Source organism: Syngnathus acus, chromosome 15 (assembly GCF_901709675.1).
Source record: "Syngnathus acus chromosome 15, fSynAcu1.2, whole genome shotgun sequence".
Taxonomy (NCBI): Eukaryota; Metazoa; Chordata; class Actinopteri; order Syngnathiformes; family Syngnathidae; genus Syngnathus; species Syngnathus acus.
In genome coordinates this window covers 3,445,742-3,468,527 of record NC_051100.1, presented here as the reverse complement: position 1 = coordinate 3,468,527, position 22,786 = coordinate 3,445,742, and the positions used below count along the sequence as shown (strand labels likewise).

At 46.2% G+C, this 22,786-nt stretch overlaps 1 protein-coding gene across 2 annotated transcripts; it reads right to left on the bottom strand.

Annotated features, from left to right (window-relative positions):
- Positions 1–123: 123 nt before the first annotated feature.
- Positions 124–22,035, bottom strand: lzts2a (leucine zipper, putative tumor suppressor 2a). 2 transcript variants are annotated; one of them, XM_037271409.1, is made up of 8 exons: positions 21,778–22,035; positions 4,471–5,079; positions 3,539–4,168; positions 3,352–3,474; positions 3,120–3,266; positions 2,540–3,019; positions 2,332–2,436; positions 124–2,256 (listed from the first exon to the last, which is right to left on the bottom strand). In XM_037271409.1, the coding sequence occupies exons 2-8, from the start codon at positions 5,044–5,046 to the stop codon at positions 2,074–2,076; spliced, it is 2,244 nt and encodes a 747-aa protein (XP_037127304.1). In that variant the 5' UTR covers positions 5,047–5,079; positions 21,778–22,035; the 3' UTR covers positions 124–2,073. The 2 variants fall into 2 exon arrangements, with proteins under 2 accessions (XP_037127304.1, XP_037127303.1); XM_037271408.1 differs by lacking the exon at positions 21,778–22,035 and adding an exon at positions 11,584–11,825.
- Positions 22,036–22,786: the final 751 nt, after the last annotated feature.

Sequence of the window (22,786 nt, the reverse complement as noted above, 5' to 3'; positions counted from 1 at the left end):
TACACATGAGAAGGATTTGGGGAGAAAAAAAAAAACAGGCAGGCCATGACACAATTTAATAATTCAATGTATTTTTTACTTTATTTAGGAGAAATGCTACCAGGCTAGCAAATATTTTTAGAATTGATTGTTCTGACAACTTTCTCTTTACTGAAAAAAGCCACACATTTATACAAGAAATGTACACATTTACATGAACGACGTCTGCTTTATGAATCAAGTGTGACGTAACATAAGCTAACGTAAAAAAGGGTAACAAAAAAGAAGCCACAACAAAAACAAACAAACGAGTTAGGTTGCTTTGGTCTATAGTCACAGTGGCTAATATGTGTTATACTTTCAACTTTTTTACATATTTACACTCAAAACCAGAAGTAACAGTCGGGAATTGGGCTATACTCGATATTTTTATGAAAAGATATGAACAAAATATTAGAATTATTTGTAGGTTAATTTTTGGGGGCTTTCTCTCAGACATTACATTTTTGTTTTTAGCCTTTGCAGTCTACTGCATATATATCTAGTATAGACATTCATATAGATAGAATTGGCACTGACAACGGTGCTACAAGAAAAAAAAAAAATATTAGTCGGTGCTTTATTCATATATGGATATAAAAATATACAACCCTTCCTGATATTGATCTCCTTTTCGATATATATTTCGTTTAGAAAATGTAAGCTCTCTCATGCTGGCTAATAAAAATAATCAGAATTAAAGCTGAGCTTGTGGAGCGATTTAAATGTTCATCTTTGCTGCCAAAGTTTGCGTTGTATTTTCTAGTGGTTGGAGAAAATGTCGTGCATCGCGGTGGGCCTCGTGTGCTCGCACGTCTGCCTCGCAGTGCTAAGGACGTTGGAACTGAAAGAATTGTTTGTCTACATGTGCCTTGTGATTGGCTCAGCTCGCAAAGCTTTGAAAGACTCAAGTTCAAGTGATTGTAACTTTTGGCTGCTGGAAGGTAAATAAAACCCGCTCGAAGGAACAAATGGCTGCCTGAAGAGGAAGAAGCAGTGAGACTAATAAAACTTTGTTTTTAGTTTCTTAGCGCTGCTAAAAATACTTTTTAGGGTGTAGGAGGCAAAACAAAGAGAGCAAGAATCCGCAACAAACAGCTGCACTTGTTTTGCTTTCCTTCCGCGGGGACGCAGTAAGGAAAATTTACTTTTGAATGTTTGTCTACAAATAGTTTGTCTCTGGATTGCGGTCTACTAATAAAAAAAAACTAAAATTAGTCAATCTTACTATGTGCCTATTTTAACTTACATTTAGATTTTAACTTAGACGTACAAACATTCTTGTTAATTAAATCCTATTTTAAAATATTTCCTCAAGTTTGAATTTAGAGTTGCGCAACTTGCATGTAATACCACGTTGTGCCACAGCATGCCTGGCAGTGCTGAGGTCTACAGAAAAAGAGACAGCGGAATTAAGAGCAAGATGAAGAGGCAGACTGTTGCCGTTTAACTTTGCCAATTTCTATCAGCCCATTTATAGCTTTTTGACTTTCACCAGACGGAATTATAAGTTTTTGGTTGAACAATTTTGTTGAGTGCATTAAGGTTGCCGTTCTTCGAGTAGGGAAAAGCAGATATCAGCAAATTGTCTCACTATCGCCCTCCAAAGGATTGGAGTGGTACTGTCAGATGAGAAGACCCTACATTAGCATGCTCAGGCTAATATCCCCCGTAAAGACTACAAGACACAACATTAAGTAGCAGGTGTTCTCATCACATGACAAGCATGCTTGTGCCCTGTTGTTTACCGTAAAAAAAATGTGCATGTGGCCGACTCATTCTTTTTTTTTTTGCTGTTTCCAATAATCCTTCCTGATTTAAACACTTCTCACCGCTTCAGAAAAAAAAGTTTTTGTGCTGACTTTGTAGTGGTGGAATAAAAGTCTTTTAAAAAAAAAAGTGCAGGTGAAACACTGTATGAAAGATCACGAGGAGTGCAGCAGTAGAAGAAGAACGCACCTTTGGGAGCTGCTCAAGAGGTAAAGCCAGCCGTCCTGTTTTTTTTTTTGTTTTGTTTGTTTTTCCCCGGTCCGGCGGCGGGTTCGCGTGTCTTCTTTAGATCTCAGTGGCGGTAATCTCCTCAAAGTGGATGTCGTTGCTGCCGCTGTGCACTTCGTAGTCGTCCATGTCCCTGTTCTCCAGCTCCAGACTCAGCTCCCGCATCACTCGCTCCAGCTCGCGGTTGCGCCGGTACATCTGGATGTAGTTCTGCTGCAGCTGCTTCTGGTAGCGGATCACCTGATGGTATTTATACAGAACAAAAAACAGTTTTTTTCACTGAGCCACTTGTGTCAAGACTGAAGGAATTTGTACCTTCTCCTTCTCCTCCTGCCACACCCTGCGTTCATCCTCAAATCGAGACAGCTGCTCTTCGCTTGTCCTCCTCTCGTACATGAGCTCAGCCTTCAGCCTGTCCACCTGAAAGTGTGATTATTTTTTTTTTCACGAGTTAAGGTCCATCCAACTCCTGAGTGATCTATCAAATGTGCGTAGTTTTGTTATGGTCCAGAAATGGACACACCTGTTGTCTGAGTCCCAGAAGAGTTTCGGCGTTCTGCCTCAGCGCCTTGGCTTCATCGCTCTCCCCTCGCCAGTCGTCCACGTCGCGGTACATGCAGGGGCTGGGCCCCGCCCGCCTGGACAGGCCCCGCCCCTGATGGAGGGGCAGGCCGACGACGCACTGGGCCTTCCCGCCGCTGGCCGTCAGGGAGTCGTGGAGACGCAGCGTCTCGTCCTCCAGGCGGGCCAACTTCTCCCGCAGCAGCTCGGCTTCGCTCTTGCGCCTCTGCAGCTCGTTCTGGCACACCTCCAGCTCCAGGGAGCGCGTTCGCACGGCCGCCTGAGCCTCCTGACAGCGAGCCTGGCCGGCCTGCTGCTCGGATCGTGCTTCTCTCAGCTGGGCCCTCAGCGTCACGATGTCGCCGGCCTTCTGGCTGAGCTCCGACTGGATCTCCTTCAGCTGCTGCTTGAGCAGGGAGATCTCGCCTGACTTCTGGCACACCTGCCGCCGCCCGCGACAGGGCACAATGAAAACAGATTTTGTTGCCGTTAGCTTGAATTCATTTTCTTCTCTTCAATTTGAAGTAAAAAAAGAGTCCCACCTCCCACTTGGTCTCCTCCAGCCGTGGGCCGAGCTGCGTCTGCTCACGCTGGATGGTGGCGCACCTCCTCTCCAGAGATTCCCTGTCCTGCAGCAGAGACGAGAAGTCCTCCTGCAGTTTCTTTTTCTCTTGCTGTAGCTGAAAGATCTGACGACACAAGCGGCATGATTGGCTTCGTACAGACTTGACCCAGCAAAACCGGAAGCAGATCATCTGACACAAAATGGCCAACCTGCAACTGTAAGACCTGCTGTGTCCTCTGGGCCTTCTGAGAGGCCTGCTTCATCTTGGTGGCACAGTTCTGTCTCAGCTCCTCCATCTCACTTTCACAGCGACGCTGCTTCTCCTCGTACACCTTTCACGGAAAAGCATCCAGGTTGCACGGATCTTCTCACCTTTTGGTCAGCCGCGGGTCTCACCTGGCAAATGGCTGCTTCATTCTCGTCCAAATTTTCCCGCAGATGCTGGAGCTCCACGTCGCGCTCCCTCAGCTTCTCCTCCAGGTCCCTCACCACCACCTCGTAGCCTTCTACAGGCGGCGACGAGTGGCCGCACGAGCCGCTGTCCGACAGGGGCTGCCCGCGCCCGCTAAGCGAGCCCGAGCCGCTGCTCTTGCCGGACGACGAACGGCCGCTATCCGAGTGACCGTGAGTCCCCATCCCGCCTGATGTGTTTCTAACCAGAACCTGGCCGGACTCCGGGTGGGCTGACCCGGAGCTGGAGCTCTCACTGGGGGCCAGACTATAGCCTGCGCTGCTGTGAGTGGGCAGGCTGGAGAGGGAGTTCCTGCCGGAGTCTGACATGGAGCAAGATTGGCTTCCGCGAGCGTTGCCACTCCCACCGAAAGAGTCTCGCTTCTCCTCCGAAGTGGAGCCGCCGCCGCCGCCGGCCGCATTGGCTCCGGCGAGGGGAAGAAGGAGGTTGAGGCTGCCCTGGCTCTCTGACAGACTGCAGCCGCCGGGTCGCGGGGACAGGTAATGCACCGAGTGGCGATTCTTGGGGACGACAGGCTTGAACGCTGTTGGACGGATCAGCACTTTCTCCATGTTCTGAAAAGGACAAAACGGGAGAAGATCAGATTGCTTCCTGTGTCAGTTGCCTAAACTTGTTCAACTTCTAAAAAAATTAAAGTAAATGACCATGTTGGCTTTGATCATTGACCCTTGACCCCCGATCCCCAACTACTGACCCCTGACCGTTGATCGCAGCACATGACTTTTGATCCATGACCTTTGGCCCCTGACTTTTGATCCATGACTGTTGACCCCCTGACCTTTGGCCCCTGACCTTTGACCCCTTGCTTTTTGGGGACACGCCGATTTGGTTTCACGTCATCATTTCAACGACTTACTTTCTCAAGCTGTCCGGAAACTGGGATGAGCTTTGGGGGAGGTCCTCCTATATTGCCATTCAGAGTCCTGTTCTCCCGTTGCTCCTCCGAGTCGCTGCAGGGACTTACGGCTGCCACGACCACGTTGTCGTTCCAGTCTCCGACGACCACCTCGCCGCTCACGTATCCCGGGTTATTGTTATCCCCGCCGACGGGAGCCACGGCGGTTGCGGAGTTGCCGGGTCGAGGCTGCTTCTTGGTGGGCAGCGGTGGCGGTAGAACCTGGTGATGTTGCTCTTGGTTGCAGATGACCAGCAGCTGCTCCAAGGAGCTGGCGCTGCGGAGGGTATTATCCTGGAGGCGGAAACAGCTGGTCGCCGGCGTCGAGCGGCGCTGCTTGGCGGCGAATTCGCTAGCCGCTCGGCAGTGCCTCTCTTGGTAGGCGCGTCCCGATATGAGACTGCTTACGGAACCCATAGCGGTGGCCGAGCTGCGGGAGGCTGGGGGGGAGGGAGAGGAGGATAGGGGCTGGCGCTGCTGGACGTCGACACCGGGATCGGGGTGGTCAGTGGCAGGGAGAGCCTGAACCAGAGCCATGGCGCCGCGACGGCGTTAGCCACACCACGCACCCTGTAATAGAAGAGGAAACATTGTCATCAGAACACATTAAAAACTTATTGGATGTTTATCAAAGCCGACAATAAATTATTTTTTTAATAACAAATCTTAGCCCAAAAAAAAAAAAGCCACACAATTACTAACAGATCCAATCTTTACTGCCTCATGCGTTTGGCAAAGGCGAGCGCCTGAAAACGCAGCTGCTAATTGCCAATTCCGCTAATGAGGCAGGAGGAGAGAAAGACTTTGGGTTTAGCGACAAAAGGAGTCAGCTGATGCGTGCCTTTCCGGAATGTCCCCATCTGAACCCGGCGATCCGAAAGCTCATCGGCGATCAATCCGATGCGAATCTTGCGATGAAAGGACGCTAACGTGATGATGCCATTCAAAGTGTAAGCGTGGCAGCGGATTAAGCGCTTCCGTTTGCAGATAGTATTATCGGTGTCGGCTGCCCGGCCGGGTGAGCACACATCCTCAGCCTGTCGTGCCAAGCCTAAATCCGTCTGGTCAAGCGGAATAATCCGAAACAGATAGAAAGTGCACACACAGTCCATCGGGACTAACATCACCATCAGTCGGGTCCGGTGGGAAAAGCTGTCAGGTGATATCCTGCACGAAAATGTTTACTCGTCAAAAGATGGACGACGTCTCACGTAGTTACTGTAGAGATGTCACGATCAAACATTTTTTGGAATCGATTATTCTATCGATTAATCGGATTTTCCGGAGTTTTGATTGAACACAAATAAGAATCTATTTGTTTTTATAAATGATCAATAAATAACTGCTGCTCTGAGGCTGACCTCGAAGGATTTGATCCATTCTTTGGTTAAAGAAAAACCTTCACACGATTATTAAAATAGTTGTCGATTAGTTTGCTAAATTTGTGTATTTACTCCAAACTATCTTCTCATCGCCTCAAAACTAACTTGGACAATCTGTGCAACAGATGTAGGCATTGAAATCAAAACAATACTTTCCTGAACAACCTATTGTAATTTCCAAACAGAGCAAAATAACTCCAGGAAGGTGGCCAACAGTGCGGAAGTCACGCTAGAAGAAACAAGAGGCCGCCTAATTGATCAGCCAACTGTGTCTTTGATTCCTGTGAGGAAAGCTTTGTGAGCTCACATGTGGAAATGACTCGGGACAATCAGTGACGTTTGCGATGCGATTGCTTCGCATCACCAAAATAACACCACCTCGTGACCAACAATGTTCCTCGACGAAGACTTTTAAGGCAGAATAGAATTAACAATCCTCTGAGAACGTCAAGTGTGACCCACTGAGTGCTAACCCGGTGACCTCCTGAGGAGTGGCTGTGAAGGGGCCCCTCCTACCACCGTGACCTCCGAGGGTCTTGTTTTGTTCCGGCCCTTTAAGGAATAAATCCCAAAAGCTAATTTCCCCTTCTGATGTTCCGAAATGCTTGAAGTCTTGCCTCCATGGGTTAAGAACTTGGAGCAAATTTGGACCACAGGAACTTTGGAGGCCCGTCATTGTGTTTGGACTGTGAGAACATTTTCACATTTCCACCTAAACTTTTGTTTGTAGTTCTGAAAGTAATCATTTCAATTGTGTGGTTATCCAGTCAAGATAAAAAATAAATAAAAAAATCCTGTGCTTGAAATGCAAGTTCCATCTCCACTTTCCTTGTTCATGCATCATCCTTGGAATCAGCACAACAAAACAGAAAGAACAAAAACATTGTCATCAGCCCTAAAAATAGAAAACATCTTAAGAGCCAGATATTTCTTTTTTCTTCTCCCGGCGAGGCGTTTAAAAATAAACTCCAATCGCATCGCAGCTAGCTATCCCGAGGTCAACCCGGGGTCACTTTCCGCACTCCAAAACTATTAATCGATGCCGAACGTCTCGGAAACGGCGACCGAAACGCGTTTGCGCGTGTGACCGACTGGCCTCGGAAGATGACGGCAGAAAGAGCTTATCGGGGGGAGTTCTCCAATAACAAGACGCTAGCGGGGTCCGTGCCGAGCAAATAATCCCATTATTATAAGACCGTTAATACCGCCGGCCCATTCCCAAGAGCGGAAGCACATTATTCCGCAGCAACACATCGTTCCTCGCAATCACACGCAACCTCCGAGCCGAGCCCAGGCTCGACGGGGGGGGGACGGCGAAAGAAAAAGATGAGGGAGGGCCATGACACAAAGGCAGAGCGGGAGGAGGTCACGATGAGGGGGGGGTTCTGAAGGATTCCATCCAGTACCTGCTTGTCTAAAGAGAGGCCTTGGGAAAAGCAGAACTCACTAATCCTGTTTGGCGAGCACACACACATGTCCAAACGGAGAAGGGAGACATCATTACAAATAGCACCGCGACTTCAACTCGCTAAATGTGTCTTCCAAACATTTGCTTCTTTCAGATACTAAAGCAATTCAGGTATTTGGACTGATAATAAATCAAAAGGATGACTTTGTTTTTCAACTCATTTGGACGTTTAACATAGCCGCTGCTCGTTATCTTGACATATCGCAACGTTTGCGTTTTGTCAGTAGCTAGCGGCGACGTGTCGCTAGCTAGCAAAGGTCTTTCTTTACAGTCAACGTAAAAATGACGATGAATCGGCTCGATCTTAGAACTTAACTCTTTGTGTGCCAGCGACGAGAATACTCGTCATTGACATTAATGACGCAGGATCCCATCGACGAGTATTCTCGTCAACTCGATTTTGTTTTATTAATGGGTAGATAAAACTCCCGACCACCTCTCCACTTAAAATCAATGTCGAACAATTGAACTGCAATAAGAGGATGGACGACAAACTTTAAAGATATTTGAGCAATTTTCTGGCATCATAAGCGAGTTTTGACAGGCAGATGACTGGTCAAAGGAGAAAACCCAAAAATCAAAGTCTTTTGTCTTATGAGAAACAACAACAGCACAAATGAGGTCCTTTGTTTTCTCCTCTGTTTATTCATCGGCTAGGCCGCCGCCTGCGATGATGTACAACCGGTAGTGGAAACACAAGCCAGATCAGATTTTACCGTTCCAAATTGTAGCGAGACGAGACCAACCCCCGACTATTCATCTCTTCGGGACACCTCTTTGCTCTTGTGATTAATTTTCAACAATAAAATAAATCTGGAACGGAGCCGGCGTCTATTTAATCCCCTCCACGAGCTATGCGGTGAGATTTTCAATCTGCTTCTATGGCAGCGGCACGCACAGCATGAGCAAAAGAGCGACAGGTGGAAGGAATATTGGCGGATGGTGAAAGATCTTGGCGTGATAATTCCTCTTTGATGGAGAGTCTCAAGTCAAAGACGCAGCACTATATTTTTACAGCCTGGGTGGCAGCCATGATTCCCGAGAGTAAGTCAACAGGTTTGAAGTTTCTTCTTCTGCCATTCCAACACGTTGAGTGTCTTGTCTGAGCGGCTGCTTACTGTCACCTACCCCCACTTGGCCTCTCTTGCTCTCAGTGGGCCAGTTTGGGATTGCAAAAAAGCCGCCTGGGTGCCAAATCTCTTTTGTCCGTTTTGGCAACGGGAACATGCTTGATTGCAACTTTGAACAAAAAAGCTGCGAGATCAAGCGTCCAAGCGGCTGGGACTTGATTAAGAGATGAAAAGAAGGAGGAGGAATAAGCTCTCCAAAAAAAAAAAAAAGAGTTTACCGGTAGTAATTGGCAACAGATGCACTCTAATTTTTTTTCTATTCGTTGCTGGTTCTGGACTTTTCTCCGTCTGTTTGCGTTGCCAAGGAAGCAGAGACCCGTGTTGTCGATGTGTTAGACGGACAGATTTGGTTCGGATCTGGTCGCCTACAACAAGCGCCTTCCAAAATTCTCCGTGGCGGGGTTCAGGGCGAGAGCAGCCAGCTACCGACAAAAAGTAACATGGAGAGAGGCCACGCAGTCTGGAGATGGTCATCCAGGGGACACGGACGTTTATTTATGGGTTCATTCGGAATCAACTTGCCCCCGTCCGTGTCTCCGCCGAGACCTTCGGATGACGAAAATGAGGTTACAAGCCTGTCGAGGGAAAATCATTATGGCGGACAAAACATCTGCTCAATGGCCTCCATGAGCAAAATTCAAGCTTGAACCGATTTTAGATGCTTGATTTTTCTCTCAAGGGAATAATTGAAAGTGATGGTCAAAATGGACGATTCGATTAATCGCATTTGTTGAGCGCTTATTTCGGCAGACGCATTCTGGCGCAGGTGGAAAGACAAAATTGTCTGTTAAAAATATAAAATAATCTGCTTGAAATTCCTGATCTGCTGGATGTTGCGTTTTCCAGGAGTTTTTCCAGACGCTGACGGCTGCCCGACAGCGGTCAGACAGCGGAAATAGCGCCGGTGTCATTTTGAAAGAGGCGGTGGACGTTTTTTTTTGCGCAAAATCAATGGTGCCACTTGAGATGTTTCACTTTGAGGGACACATTGATCGGAAGCTTAAATTTAGATTTGCTCTGTCTGCACAAAGCAGACGTTTTCCATCTTGACTTTTCACCGCCTCAAGCTGTTTGTACAGTTCAGGAGTCTCCTTTTTATTTTCAACGGAAAATTACTGCATGGCAGTTGTAACAGTAGCTCAGGCTGGGCCAGCATGTGGCTGAGGAAGGAGATCAGTGTGAGGCCTAATAAAAAAGATTCTTCTTCTTCTCATTCTCCTTTGAAATCACAACCCAGCTAATATTTGCATTTTCGGATTGTAACAAAGCAGATAATTAAATTTTTGACGACGTCCTTGGTAGCGAATACTTTCAACACAGCGGGGAGTGACAGGCATTCAACTCTTTATGGAATTTTGAATCTCTGACACTACCTCGAAAGATGGAAAGTTGCTGAAAAAATTTTTTTTTGAAAAGGCCAGCTTTTACTGCCTTGTGTGAAAGAGGCTTCAGGGAAGTTCCCCCCCCTCCTCTCCAGGCTTTGGGAGGCCATTGTTTGGACACAACACAGGGAAGAGAGCAGAAAGAAAAGGCCTGTTATCTCCCGCTTGAGATGTGAGCGGGGGTGGTCTTTTACTCATTTACTTTTATTATCTGTCGTTTTTTTTTTTGACTCTCTTACAGTTTTTTTTGTCTAGCAAAGATGTCGCAGCCAGCTCTTGCTAGTTTAGCCTAGCGATGCTAAACGAGTTATTGCATAAGTGTTCCGCCTCAGTTCAACTGTGCTGGCCTTGATGTATAATTCACTTGCGCTCATCTAAGAAAATATCCGACATACGCGTCGACGTACCGAAGCGTTCGCTGGTGAAGTGGAGAAAGATGGAGGGAGGAAGGAGGGGGGGGGGGGGGGTGGACTGACTTGGAAAAGTCTCATTCAGCAAAGTGAAGAGAAGCCGCAAGCCCACTTCTAATCTTTCGCCGTCTCCGCTCGCTCTCGGTCTTCTGTGTTAGGCTTTACATAAATACCTGGCTTGGGAGGTTGAGCTCGACAAGAGCCTTGGAGGAAAAAAAAAAAGAGGACAATGAGAAGAAGATGAGGAAGAGTGAAAAAAAACAAACAGGCACAAGGCCTGTGAGTTGTTGCGTCCATTTATGAGTCAGTGCAGAAAGGTTGCGTGTGTGTTTCGTGCGACCGGCATCACACGTTTACCTCGCAGGCGATGAGGTAAGCCGCCGTCTTTGGATTCAAAGCTCACGGCCTTCACCATTTTCCGTTTCAAAGTGACGTCAGCCCCCCCCTCGCTCGCTCGCTCGCACCTGGCCATTTACGGCGCCTTGCCACTTAATGACGGCCTTCGCTCACACGGAAATGTCAACGCGTCACCGTGACAGAGCGCTCTGCCGTCTGTAAACATCTCCGCTGATAAGAAACAACAACAAGTCGCTCGACCGGAACGTGTGTCGATCCGGCACGTTGCTATCGTCGATTTGCCGATTGAATAACATCCTCTAACTGTCTGAGGGTAAACTAAAGCATCTTTTTTTTTCTTCTGCGGGTCCTCCGAGGCTAAAATTTCAAATCAATAGCTCAAACGACTCTAATGAACAGCACAGGAAATAAGTGAGAATGTGGTTGCACAAGTATGCACACCCTCTTCATTTGTGTTCAGAATTCAAAATCGCATTCAATGGGAGTCAGCACACACCCGCCACCATTTAGTCTCTTTTGGTAACTTCATAATAAAGATCACAAGTTCTAGGAGGCTTTTCCTTTCGCCTCCTTTTGATTTTGTTATTAAGTTACAATTACTGCCCAAAATGTGACTATTCATCCGTTTCGAGATGGAACGTTTATATGTGGACTCAAAGCATCCAACTGCTGCTTTCACTTTCCAACATTTATTATTTAATGTCAGAGATGAGATCTGATTTTAGGTTTCCGGTGCCGTTGAGTCCATTAAGGAATGTGTGAGTGTTCCAGCCGAGCAACTTTTTTTTTTTTTTTTTGTCTTCAAGAGCCTCCATTTGTGAAGCTCACAAAGTTTCCCTCGGCAAACTTTGTCTTCATGCAAATGGCGACTTTGGAGTTTTTTTACGAGACACACACACACGCGCACGCACACACGCGGAGCCGTTAGATTATGCAAACACTCACCCCGGTGAGAGCCTTGCATCTCTGCCTCTGTGCTCCTTTTCGGGTGGGAAAGTCAAAATGAGTCCGGTGGCTGCGGGTGCTGCCGCGTTAACGTCTCCCCGGCGCCGCCGCCTCTGCGTCACTCCGCCACTTCTTCATATCCTGACACTTTTCAAAAACGGACGCCCCTCTTTTCTTTTCCTCTCCTGTCCTGCTCGCACTCCTCTCTGCGCTGCCTCCCCTCTTGCCTGCATTAGCACCGCCCCCACCCCCCCAACTCACTCCTCCCGCTCCCTCCCTCACTTTTGTCTAACGCCCCCCCCCTCTTCTTCCTCTTGTTTCCATCTTTTACTCCCCACACACACACCTCCAACTTCCATTTTTGGACCAACGTCTGTCTACCAACTCCCGCATAAGATCATGTCTTTTTTTTTTTACAGAGTGTATTCAAGCATTTGCATTAAATCATCGTCACCCACCACTCTGTGTTGAAATTATTAACATTAATAAGGTGAGGAGTTTCACAACGGGGGGTAGGCGGCGAGGGCGGAACGATGAACCCACGTGGGATAAATTACATAACGTTCCATCTTGCGTCTGGAGGTGAGCGAAGGCGTTGGTTTACAAAGCAAATCATAATCGCCGATAAAAATGTGACGCACGGAAAGCCGTGTGAGCGTTTATTTGATATCTTTTTTAAACCACCATCTCCTAAAAAAAATGTTTTCCCACCGTGGGCTCGACTTTCGGCGCAATTAAACTTTACAAGTCAACTATCACCGCGCTAGTAACACGAATACTCCCCAACTAGTAATTTATGGAGCCTAAACTGGATTTCCGTCATAAAACATAAATGCTCAAACATCTTTCTTCATAGATGAGCAGAGCGAAGAAGCACACGCCGAGGCTTTGTGCAACCTGATCCACCGCCGTCGGGATGCTGAAACGAGGCTGACTCCTGCTAATGCACGTGATTAATGCACCAACTGTTTCAGCATCAGGCTATTTACAGATCACACGCACACACACACGGTGCTGACTCTTGTTGAGTGCCAAAGTGGACAACTAGTAAGAGCTGAGTAATGTTGAACAAGAGCAGACGTGTGTGTGTGTGTGTGTGTGTGTGCTTTTTCCACTTCAACTTTTTACTTAAACTTTACATGTACTTCGCATGAGTCCCTTGGTGGTCAACAAGTGAGAAGAAAGTTCACTTTAGCTCTCCCGCTCGGCACTTTGGTGCCATTAACACGGGCCACCTCGTCACCAAGAGTAACACAAAAAAGCTTTTGAGCCCGCCTGCGTGCGTGTGTGTTTGAATTTCAGCATGTGGACGTGTCAAGAAATAAAAATGTCAGGAGTGAAATGGACAGTCAGTAACTACTCCGCAATCCCGACCGATTTTTCTATCACTAAACCATTTTTTTTTTTACATTCTCTTTTTATACAATACAGTGCAGTTGTTCTTAATTTAAAAAAAACACAAACAAAAGGGGGTCCCGACCCAAAATAAAAGACAGTGAGCCATTTGTACTACGAGAGGGACCATGTCAACACAAATCCTTCCGGTCTACTGAAGGACGGGCACAGCTGGGCCCGGACACGAGCAAACAAGGAAGCCTGTGATGGAGAAACGCTGGAAGGAGGATGGAAAGACAGCTGCCGTTGTGTTGTTGTCCGCACACGCTTATCTAAACGCGCATCTCGGACCCCCCCCCCCGTGAGTTGATAAGGTCAGGCTCAACCTGTATTCTGAGTGACATGCACATTCAAACCCGACCCTCTTTCAAAGACTCGGCCCCAATTTACACAAATCACATCAAATTAGTGACGGAAATGGCTTTGGGGTGAAATTTCAGAACTGAAATGAATCATAACCTGCACAGATTAACAAAGTAAATGAATAAACGTCTTCAGATGTATGCTAATTATTATGGAAGCAGAAAGCAGGTGAGGATTGCGAGTGGGTAATACTGCCCCTATCTGGCGACAATGCGTATTGCAAGATGATTTAAACAACTCCTTTACATTTATTCTGCATGAACTTTTTTCACTTACTATTCATTTTTTTCCAATATTAGTCAGGTAGCAGGTTGATTGATTGGTCAGCAATCGGATGGATTAGGTAAAAATGAATATATGGATTGATAATTGCCATAGCTGTCATCATGTTTTTGAGCCTTGCTCGCCAATAGACCAGATTCTGATCTTCTGATTATCAAAAGCCGCGTAACCTCGCGTCACCCTGCCCGTTTGAGGGTCTGACGGTAGATTAGAGTGAGACTATTAATCCTACTGTTAGATAGATTACAAGGCTGCGGCAACATATGTCCTCACAGCGGTCACCGCACTTAAAACGAGGATCTGGTGCCAACTTTGACGGTTAGCAAGGTTACGCCGCTCGTCGTGGAGACGTTCGCGGTCACGCATCTTGTAGAAGGTCAGCCCGGGTCTTTAAAGCATTCTGCCATTTTGGAGAGTTATGCCGCTCCATCTTGGCAGGAGAAGGTGGAAGGAGAAAGTGGGAGCTGTCAATCAAAAAGTCAAGAGGAGATGGAGCGATCATTACCTCCTGAGGAGGTTGCGAGTTGGGCTTCAAGGTCTTGCAAAGGGGCATAAATTACCCTGTGAGATTTTATCCAAAAAAATTACATTTCTTTACATTTTACGCTAATAATTTTGCCAAGGGAGGGGGGGGGTCGTTTACAATGTGTTAAAAAGTGTATTGTGTCCTTTTTTTTTGTTGTTGTTACTCAAACGAGCAGGAATCTTCTAATGTATTCCATGGCTGCTTGTTGTAATGTTGGAAAAAAAAAAAAAAAGAAAAAAAGGCAAGCTTCTTTGTTGTCATAATTTGCCCCGTGTGATGCTTGGCCCACTTTTCCATTGTGTAAGCACGCGTACATAAAACATGATTTGCTGCTTCAATTCCCGACTTTTATTCGACGGGGATTACGTGGCAGAAGATGCCCGAGTCATCACAAGAAGCAAAGCAGAGGGGAGTTGGCAACCGAGCCGAGAACAAGCTTTAATCAACTGACCTCCAAACTTACGACACAAGACAAACGGCCGTGATTAATGAGAGCCATTCGTCTTGGCGGTAAAGAAAAAGATGTGTGGGAACCGGCGTTGGCGAGTGGCGCTCTGACAGATCCATCTGCGGGTTATATTTCACTCCTGTCTTGTTAGTGCACGGCAATGAACAAGAAACCAAAGTCAGGCTTGGTGCACTTCCACCTTCAGCCGCTAGAGGGCGGAATTCTGACGACAATCATTCCTCGCTTTGGCCACAATAACAAATTAAATTTGGATGTCAAGACACCACTTTGAGTAAATAAAATAAAATAAATAAATAGCGCCCCCTACCACTGTTTATGGAACTACAATAGACTGCTTCCATTTTGGAAAATAATACGTCTTTAGTGTGCAAATCCGCCAGACGGTAAAGGTGACCGCTCGGTAGAAATAAAAGAGATAGAACAAACAACAAAGGCGTCTGGAATATTTCCATTTATACTTTTTGTGCATGTGCGCCGTAGCTGCTCTTTCATTCGCACGTCTTCTGTTCTTTCTGTCTGTCTGGATCTGTTTTTTTTTTTTTTTATTCTCCCAAACGATTTCCTACAAACAGACGCCTGCGTTCAAAAAGCAAATGAAACGGACGGCTGAAGTCGCCACAAGGCACTCGACTGCAGCATCTGTCAGCGTCTGTCTCCGCTGGTTTCGAGGAGCTTTCAAAAGAAACGACTTGAAAAGACTTCAGCGACGGCTGCGGAGGCCTATTTTGCTGGAGCCAAGTCACGTTTCCCCGCGAATGCCAATCACACACACACATTCACGTGCTGACGGTGTCACCAAAACAGATGGAACAACGATCCCGTTTCAATTTTTGGCGGAATTGATGTGGAGCAAGCTGTGATGAAAAGCAGACCGTTTCACACGTGTATATGTTGTGAACGCATTTGCACCAATGAATGACATTCTGTCCATGAGTTTAAGTGCGCACACAAAGGAGGTCCTTGTCTGTGAAAGCCGCCATGAGTCACCAACGTCAACAGTAGCGGGAAAGTCCTTGTCGCATTTAAGGTCTTATAAGTATACTGAATAAATAATTGCCACATACTGAGGAAAATATTAAAAAGCTTCTCTGTGAAGATGGCGTTGCATTCACAAAAACTATGTGGGTTCTTTTAACTCGTGACTAAGTGGCAAAGGTCAGTGCTCCCACGTTTGCATGACAGCCGTTTTTACGCCCTCAGAGTAATCGTGTGTGTGTGTGTGTGAGTGAGTGTGTGTGTGTGCACAAAGCTAATGTAGACTGACACGAGGACTGACATGGATGCTGAGCTATGCTGCACTAGGCCAGGCGGTCTAACCCAGCAGCAGGGATAAACTATAAATAGACTATCATCCAGCCCCAACACTCCCCCATCCCCTCTTTTTTTTCCCTTTTTCTTTATGTGCCTAACTTGCGTGGAGATTTTCTTTTTGAAGTTTATGCTCTGCTCGCTTCACAAACACACACACGCATGTGCTCATCCTTCCAAAATCGTCTTTCCATCCCTTCAACATCTCCGAAAACAACACCAAAATCTGCAATCGCCATAAAATACTGTGGTGTAATTGGCTATAGGTGCCCCAAGAGGGCAGCATTTCTGTCTAAATTGTGCTCCTCAACTCACTTCTATACAATTCCCCGATTATTCGATAGATTAATCAATAGCATATTTGATTCCAAAAAGATGTGATAGTGACACCCCTAATATTGATTAAAAACATCAACAACAACGTAACAATTCTAAACCGTAAACACAACAATAACACGCTCTTCCACTAGAGGGCAGAATGTATACAATGAACCTGAAAAGCCACTTTTTTTTCGAAAGGTGTGCCGTGAGACTTTATTTCGTCGTGTAGAATATGTTCTTCAGCTCTATAATGGTTGACTTGCATTGACGTCGACTAACAATCAGGCCAACGGCAACCGTGTGGTTTTGCGAGAAGGCTGGGAGGGGCGTAGCTAGTTAAAGAGGGGCGAGTGTTATGTAAGTGATGCTAATCCCTTACCAGCCCGGAAAATGAGACAGAACGACACTGCTCTCATTTCATCCGATACCCTCTTCCTCTTTTTCTTCTTTACCTTCATCAGGTTGACAGTTTCTCAGCAAAACCAAAAATGAATACATTGAAAACGTATTAAAGGTAACGTGAAGTCGGCTCAAAGGGGTCAGAGGTCAAAGAGGTCGTTGGTATCTTGAAAAGATGAATGCTAGCGATATCTGTAGTTTTTTAAAAGTGAAAACAATTTGCAATTTTAGTGTTGACACAAAGTCGATGCACAATTTGTCTTGGCGGGCCACATAAAATGATGTGGCGGACCGTATCTGGGCCCCCGGGCCTCGGGTTTGACACCTATGGTGTAAACAGAATAACAGAGAAGCCTTATTACTGAGGGCATGCGGTCCGGAATCATCCACGAGGTTGACTCACAAACGACTAACTCATGACTGGCAGTCTTTTGATACAGCAAAGCGGAGGGTGGTCCCTGGTACGAAGGACGCCCCCTAAGCCCCCTACTCAGACGTGACGCTCCAATAAACTTTGACCCACTTTTGGACAGAGGGGGGACGCCAAAGAACCCCAAACACAGCGAGGTTCCCCTTGTCCCCAGCCTGATATGATATGAATATCAAAGGCCTGAGAAGACAATACATCTTTTCAATCTCAAATGCCAGAGGGAAGCTTGGGAAAAGAATTGTTTGGTGGAGTTCATTGAGAATTCAGCCCACAAAGACACACTCGGCGCATCTCCTGCTGAGAACTTGATTTCAGTTTTCTGCTGATCACACACAAGACGTCCTCCTCCAATTTTTTTTTTTTTTTGGGTCATCCGTTCCGTGCCTCCCTTTTCCAAGAAATCCCACTCAACAGACATACACAATCCTCCATAATCAATTCTCTGCGGAATAAAGCAGAGATGAGAAAGACGCGGATGCAATTTGAAGATGAAACCGGAGATGGTCAGCAAGTTTGATGACATCAAATCAAATGAGTGATCAAAATCTGTATGGTCTCTCTCTGTTTGGTTCCATTTTGTTGGGGTACAAAAGCCTTTTGCCAAACTTATTAAGCTCCGCCCTCAAGGTCCTACCCCAACCGTAGCACGGCTCAGTAAACTTTACAGCTTGGTGAAATGATATCTTATCACTTCATAAAACATGTTAGACAACAGCCAAATGTTCCGGGACGCCATCCAGGGCCTCCTGGGATGTCTTGGGAATTCACGAGGGGGGGGGTTAGGGTAGTGGGAGTTATGTTACGGATACCAAAGCTGGGACGGAATCCAAAGACGCTCTCATGAAAACACACGTCGGCTGTTAAGAACGAACGGGTGGCTCCAACATTTTCGGTAAATCAGGCAAACTTCACAGGCGCCTCTGGAGATTTGACAAGACAAACCCGCCAGTCAGCTGACACAGGAGGGGTGGGGGGGGTCCTGGAGGGATCTTGCCACAGGGTCATCTGGCAGACGCATCCTCCAATTTGGCCGTGGGGATTCGTGAGCAAACAATCGGGTGTCAACGCATCTTGGCTTGCTTACCTCTTAGGAGGTGTAACATCCTGAAAAAGATCATTCTGCTGAATCAGCAAATCCATTTTTTTACAATGGAAAGAGCATTCCAGGCAAGAAAGGACTGCTGCAGAAGTTAAGTTGTTTTTTTTTTGGGCTTCAATTTAATATCTTTGGATTTCTAGCCATGCGAGACAAGCACCGGATACACGTTTACACCTTCTCGTTAGCCAACAAGTAGCTGAAGCTAGAAATACAAAAGCGAGTCTTGGATTCAATAAAATGTCTGGGAATTATTTATGATTCACACTAACCTTAAACCTGAACGGTCTGTTTTTATAAACGGCTTACTGGCAGCTGCGTTTATGACCGTTTGTATATTTTCCAGCCAGCCAAGTACATGTGAAGGAGGATCTAGCCCTCTTGGAAATCAACAAATGGATGGAGGTATCACTCAATGTTACGCTGCCGAGCCAAAGAAGGAGGAAACAATAGTGGCTAGTAAATCAGCGCATCTCAAATAAAAACATCTGGATTTTCCGGTGCCGGGCCTCCGTACCCGGCCCGATTCCCCTCATCCATCAACCGTGCCTGCATTGTGTGTGTGTGTGGTCTGCTGTTTCAGCACGGGTCATTCGGGGCCCTCGTACATCAGCCTCCTGACACTCGGCGACACGCGAGACCGCTTTAGCCGGGACCAAGTACGGGCTAAGACGGATGCAGGGCTGAGATGCCGTTTCAGCAAAGAAGTCCTGTGTTGAGCAAATACGCTCTGACTGGCCCGCTAATGGATGCTAGCGAGCAGTTGGCAACGTTTTCCAACGCGGGCACGTTAAATGTGAAGTGGCTAATGGAGTTGTACCTGGGACGACGCAAATTAGTGATTTAATATCCTCGTACGGTTTTAAATATTTAATGAGGGAATAAACTCAACCCCGCCGAAACGGCTTCAGAGGGCTCGTGCTGATTAAGAAGCTGTCGAATAGCACAAAAGGTGGACGCGGGGAATGGATGGAAAACAAAAAGGCCCGGCGCTATTTTCTCTTTGATCTTGCAGTGTTTAAAATTCAATGGACGCCATTTTTATACGCGCTATTTGTTCTGCCTCTAAAAGACATCAACAATAAAGGTCGTGGAGCGCCATCGACTCCATCGCCGATGCAACAATAATTTATGTGACACGATAAAAAAAAGCTGTAAACCTATAATTATTCAGTCTTTACAGTGTATTTAATGTCCAATATGCTTATTAGCGTGCTTACGCTTTGGACCTGTGGTTTTGAGCTTCACTGAATCAAAACATGAGGCTTTTCTATTCAAGATCTTATTTAACTAAATGAGAATTAAGGCTTTGTATTTGGAAAGCTCACCCCAAAATGGCAGCTCACAGTTGTTGTGTTCGTGAGGGCGTGCGACACAGAGAGCCTTTCTCCAAAATATTCTCACAGCTGTCCACGATGACGTGATGTTCGACATATGACAGCTGAGGGGACTTAAGAAGCACAACTGGAAGCTTCAACATAGCTAGCAAAAAAAATAAAAAACATGCACACACATTGAAAAGAGATAGTAAAGCTCATTGTGACATCACAATCAACATATACGCGCTAATTTGCGTGAAGAGTTCTTGGTATTTGCCGCAAAGAGGAGACCAAAGTAAGACCGGTGTGAGGTGGAGTTTCCTGGCATTCATAATCGACATTACATCATGAAAACAACATTTCTGCAAATAGCTGGGGGAAGGGGGGAATATTTACAAATCAAAAGATAGGAATAATCTCAAACAACGTTAACGGCACATTAGAAAAGGCCAGAAAAGTGTGCAAAATCCATCCAGCACTTGTAAGTCTGCAAGTATATTCTTTATCCTCTGCAAAGAGCTGAAATGGACTGTAGTTTTGCGTTATGCTGCCCCCTGGTGGCCGAGCATCAAATGGGTTCAGTTTGGCATGCCAGCGATGGTCGCCGTGCTCTACTCTGGTTACGCAACATGGCTCCCGAAAGCGCAGACGACAAGCTTGTCGTTTAGCTAATGAGCGCGTTATGCAAAAACTCCCGCCGGGGGTCTTGAACAGACGGCGCCACGCCATCAGAGTGGAAGCGGCGACAGTTTTGCATCAATTGTGAATTTAGCTCTCATCGTGCGTGCGCAACATTAAGTACACCTGCGCATTCAATGCATTAGCTGGGGCCAACGTTAGGCCTTGGTGTCTAAAACCGAAATAGGGATAAATGTATTTTTCTTTTTCAATATTTCAGATCTGTTCATTTTTTTAGGATAAATCGCCTGAATTTTGCCGATTCTAAAAGAGCTAATATCAGCCTTACCGAGAGTTTAGCTATGGAAATGCTCCGGTTGGGAGTATAGCCATGCCGGGGCAACGACACCACAAGCAACAATGACAGTTTTACGATTCTGCCGTCACGTCGCTATCACCGACTTGACCGTGACCGTGGTGGCGCTCTCGCTCGGCTACTTCGAGATGATTAGAATGCATGCTCAGTGGCACGCCCGCCTCCCGCCAGCCTTCTTCTTAATCTGCTGCAACCTGGAGCTCAGTTATCACCTCGTACCAGCACCAGCAAATCCCCCGCTTGTCTTTGCCTCCTGTGTCCTACCATACTGTCTCCCTACCCCCCCTGACCCCCCACCAGCCTGTGCTTTGGTGATAGACCAAGAATGATATGGGGTCTCCTGGTAGTGAGGCGGAATGATACTTGAGCATTCCCATGGAGATGTAATGCTATCAAGATGAGAAGTTGAAACACGTGCTGTACTGTAAAGGTGAAAAAAAAAAATACATATGCAGTTTGCATTCAACACAAACAAAACAAGTCGTTTTTTTTCCTCAACAACAAAACCGATGTCCACCAATCACATCAAGCGTGGCGAGTTCAACGCAGATGAGAAGAGATACTCTGTAGGGGGTTTCTTTGGTAGGCTTCCATCCCAACTCCAAAGTAATCTATATATTAAAGTAAGCCCAGCCTGGGATCATGAAAACAAACGGTGTTCGCCGGCATCTTTGTTGACCTTCCACCTCTTCATTAGTGCTTATGGCTTTCATAAGAACAGAAAACAGCTGGAGGGATCAGGAGTCTCAATCACATTGGAAGTTTGTGTGTGTACACTAACAGCTGCACATAGCATGTGAAGCTAATAGTGTCTGCTTACACACACTGAGCGCTTAATTAAAAACACAACACAGAAATAAAACACTGGACTAGTCACAGATTTCCAGTCAGATTGACGACAAACTACTCAGATGACGTGGAATATACGCACACAAAATAAATAATTGTTTATCACACTCAAATAATTACATAAATACAAGGGACGTGACTATAAGATATTTTCACCTGGGGCCAAAATAACATTTTTCATCTTAACTAAAAAAACAATGGTGCACCAAAATATCTAAAATATATATATATAACAAAACAACCTGACCAAGGGGCCATTTTAGGTCCCCAACCCTGAGTTTGTAAACCCCTAAATAAGCGCACCTCGTTGTCATGAACTCTTATTTAACCCCATACAAGTTTTGTTTTGTTTATTTTTCCAAACCACAAACAATTAGGGGCAACACTAGTTAAATAAGCCTCAAGTCATTATTTCGTTGACAAACAGCGAATGTTGGACTCACCTCAAACAAGATGTCTTCAAGCTCCGGACAACACTTTCAACAATGACCACGACACTTGGTCGTATATCCGAGTGAAACTTCCGTGGCAACCGTACGATAACATTCCACTTTTCTCGCCGTTCTTTAAAGCGAGTTCCGTTGGGTTAATCTCCTGCACCAAAGTGTCTCCCACCGTCGGCGGTTCTCCAGCTCGTTGTCGTCCAAAAAGGCTCAGGCTGAGGCTGAGGCTGCTCGAGTGCTGAGAGTGCTCGGCGTGCTCACCCGGGGAGCCCGCTTGCAGGATGTGGGGGGGCGGGGTCACGCAGTTAAAGCTCGCTTGAGTGAAATCGCTGGAGCTCCGCCAGGGGGCGCTGCCACAGAATAAACACTTGAATACTAACTAGTAAGGCAAAACTAAAAATATTTGGCCAAAAGTGGCACTTGGAGTGGAAAACAGTGAAATGGAGTTACTCAGTTTGTGTTAGTGATATTTTTAATGGTTAACATCAAGAAATTCTTTTATAGATTCAAAATTAATGTATTTTTGGGCCTTCAGGAGTATCTGGTGGAGGTCATGGTTTGAACTTGCAGGTAGGTGAGATCCCCCGCCCGCTACATCCTGCCGCCTCACACGCCTGGAAACTCAATATGAGGGCCTTTCTCCTGGCTACAATGGACGCCACCTGCCAGATTTATCGGTGAAAGAGGAGACATAACGACAATGATGTCATGTGTTAGAAGATTACAGGGGATGATTTCCACCGAGGGGTGAGGGTCAGAGAAACAGGAGATATGTATATGATAGATCAATCGATCGCTAGATAGTCAATAAAGGGGTCAATAGGTCACAAAATGGAAAAATCCGCATTGAAACATTATATTCCCCCAAAATTCTGACAAGTAGTCACAAGATGAACTGCACAACGCGTAAGGTCGATTGATTAATTGGTTGATTGCGTTTGATCAGAGCATCACCTTGACCGGTTTGATGTTGAGGATGCTGAACTCTCAGTGACCCCCGCCCCCCTCC

Coding starts and splice junctions, on each gene's coding strand:
- lzts2a (XM_037271409.1), bottom strand. CDS start 5,046: ATGGCTCTGGTTCAGGCTCTCCCTGCCACTGACCACCCCGATCCCGGT. Junction 3,267..3,351: donor AGCAGGTCTTACAGTTGCAG/GTTGGCCATTTT, acceptor TTGTGTCGTCAG/ATCTTTCAGCTACAGCAAGA. Junction 3,020..3,119: donor TGGAGGAGACCAAGTGGGAG/GTGGGACTCTTT, acceptor GGGCGGCGGCAG/GTGTGCCAGAAGTCAGGCGA.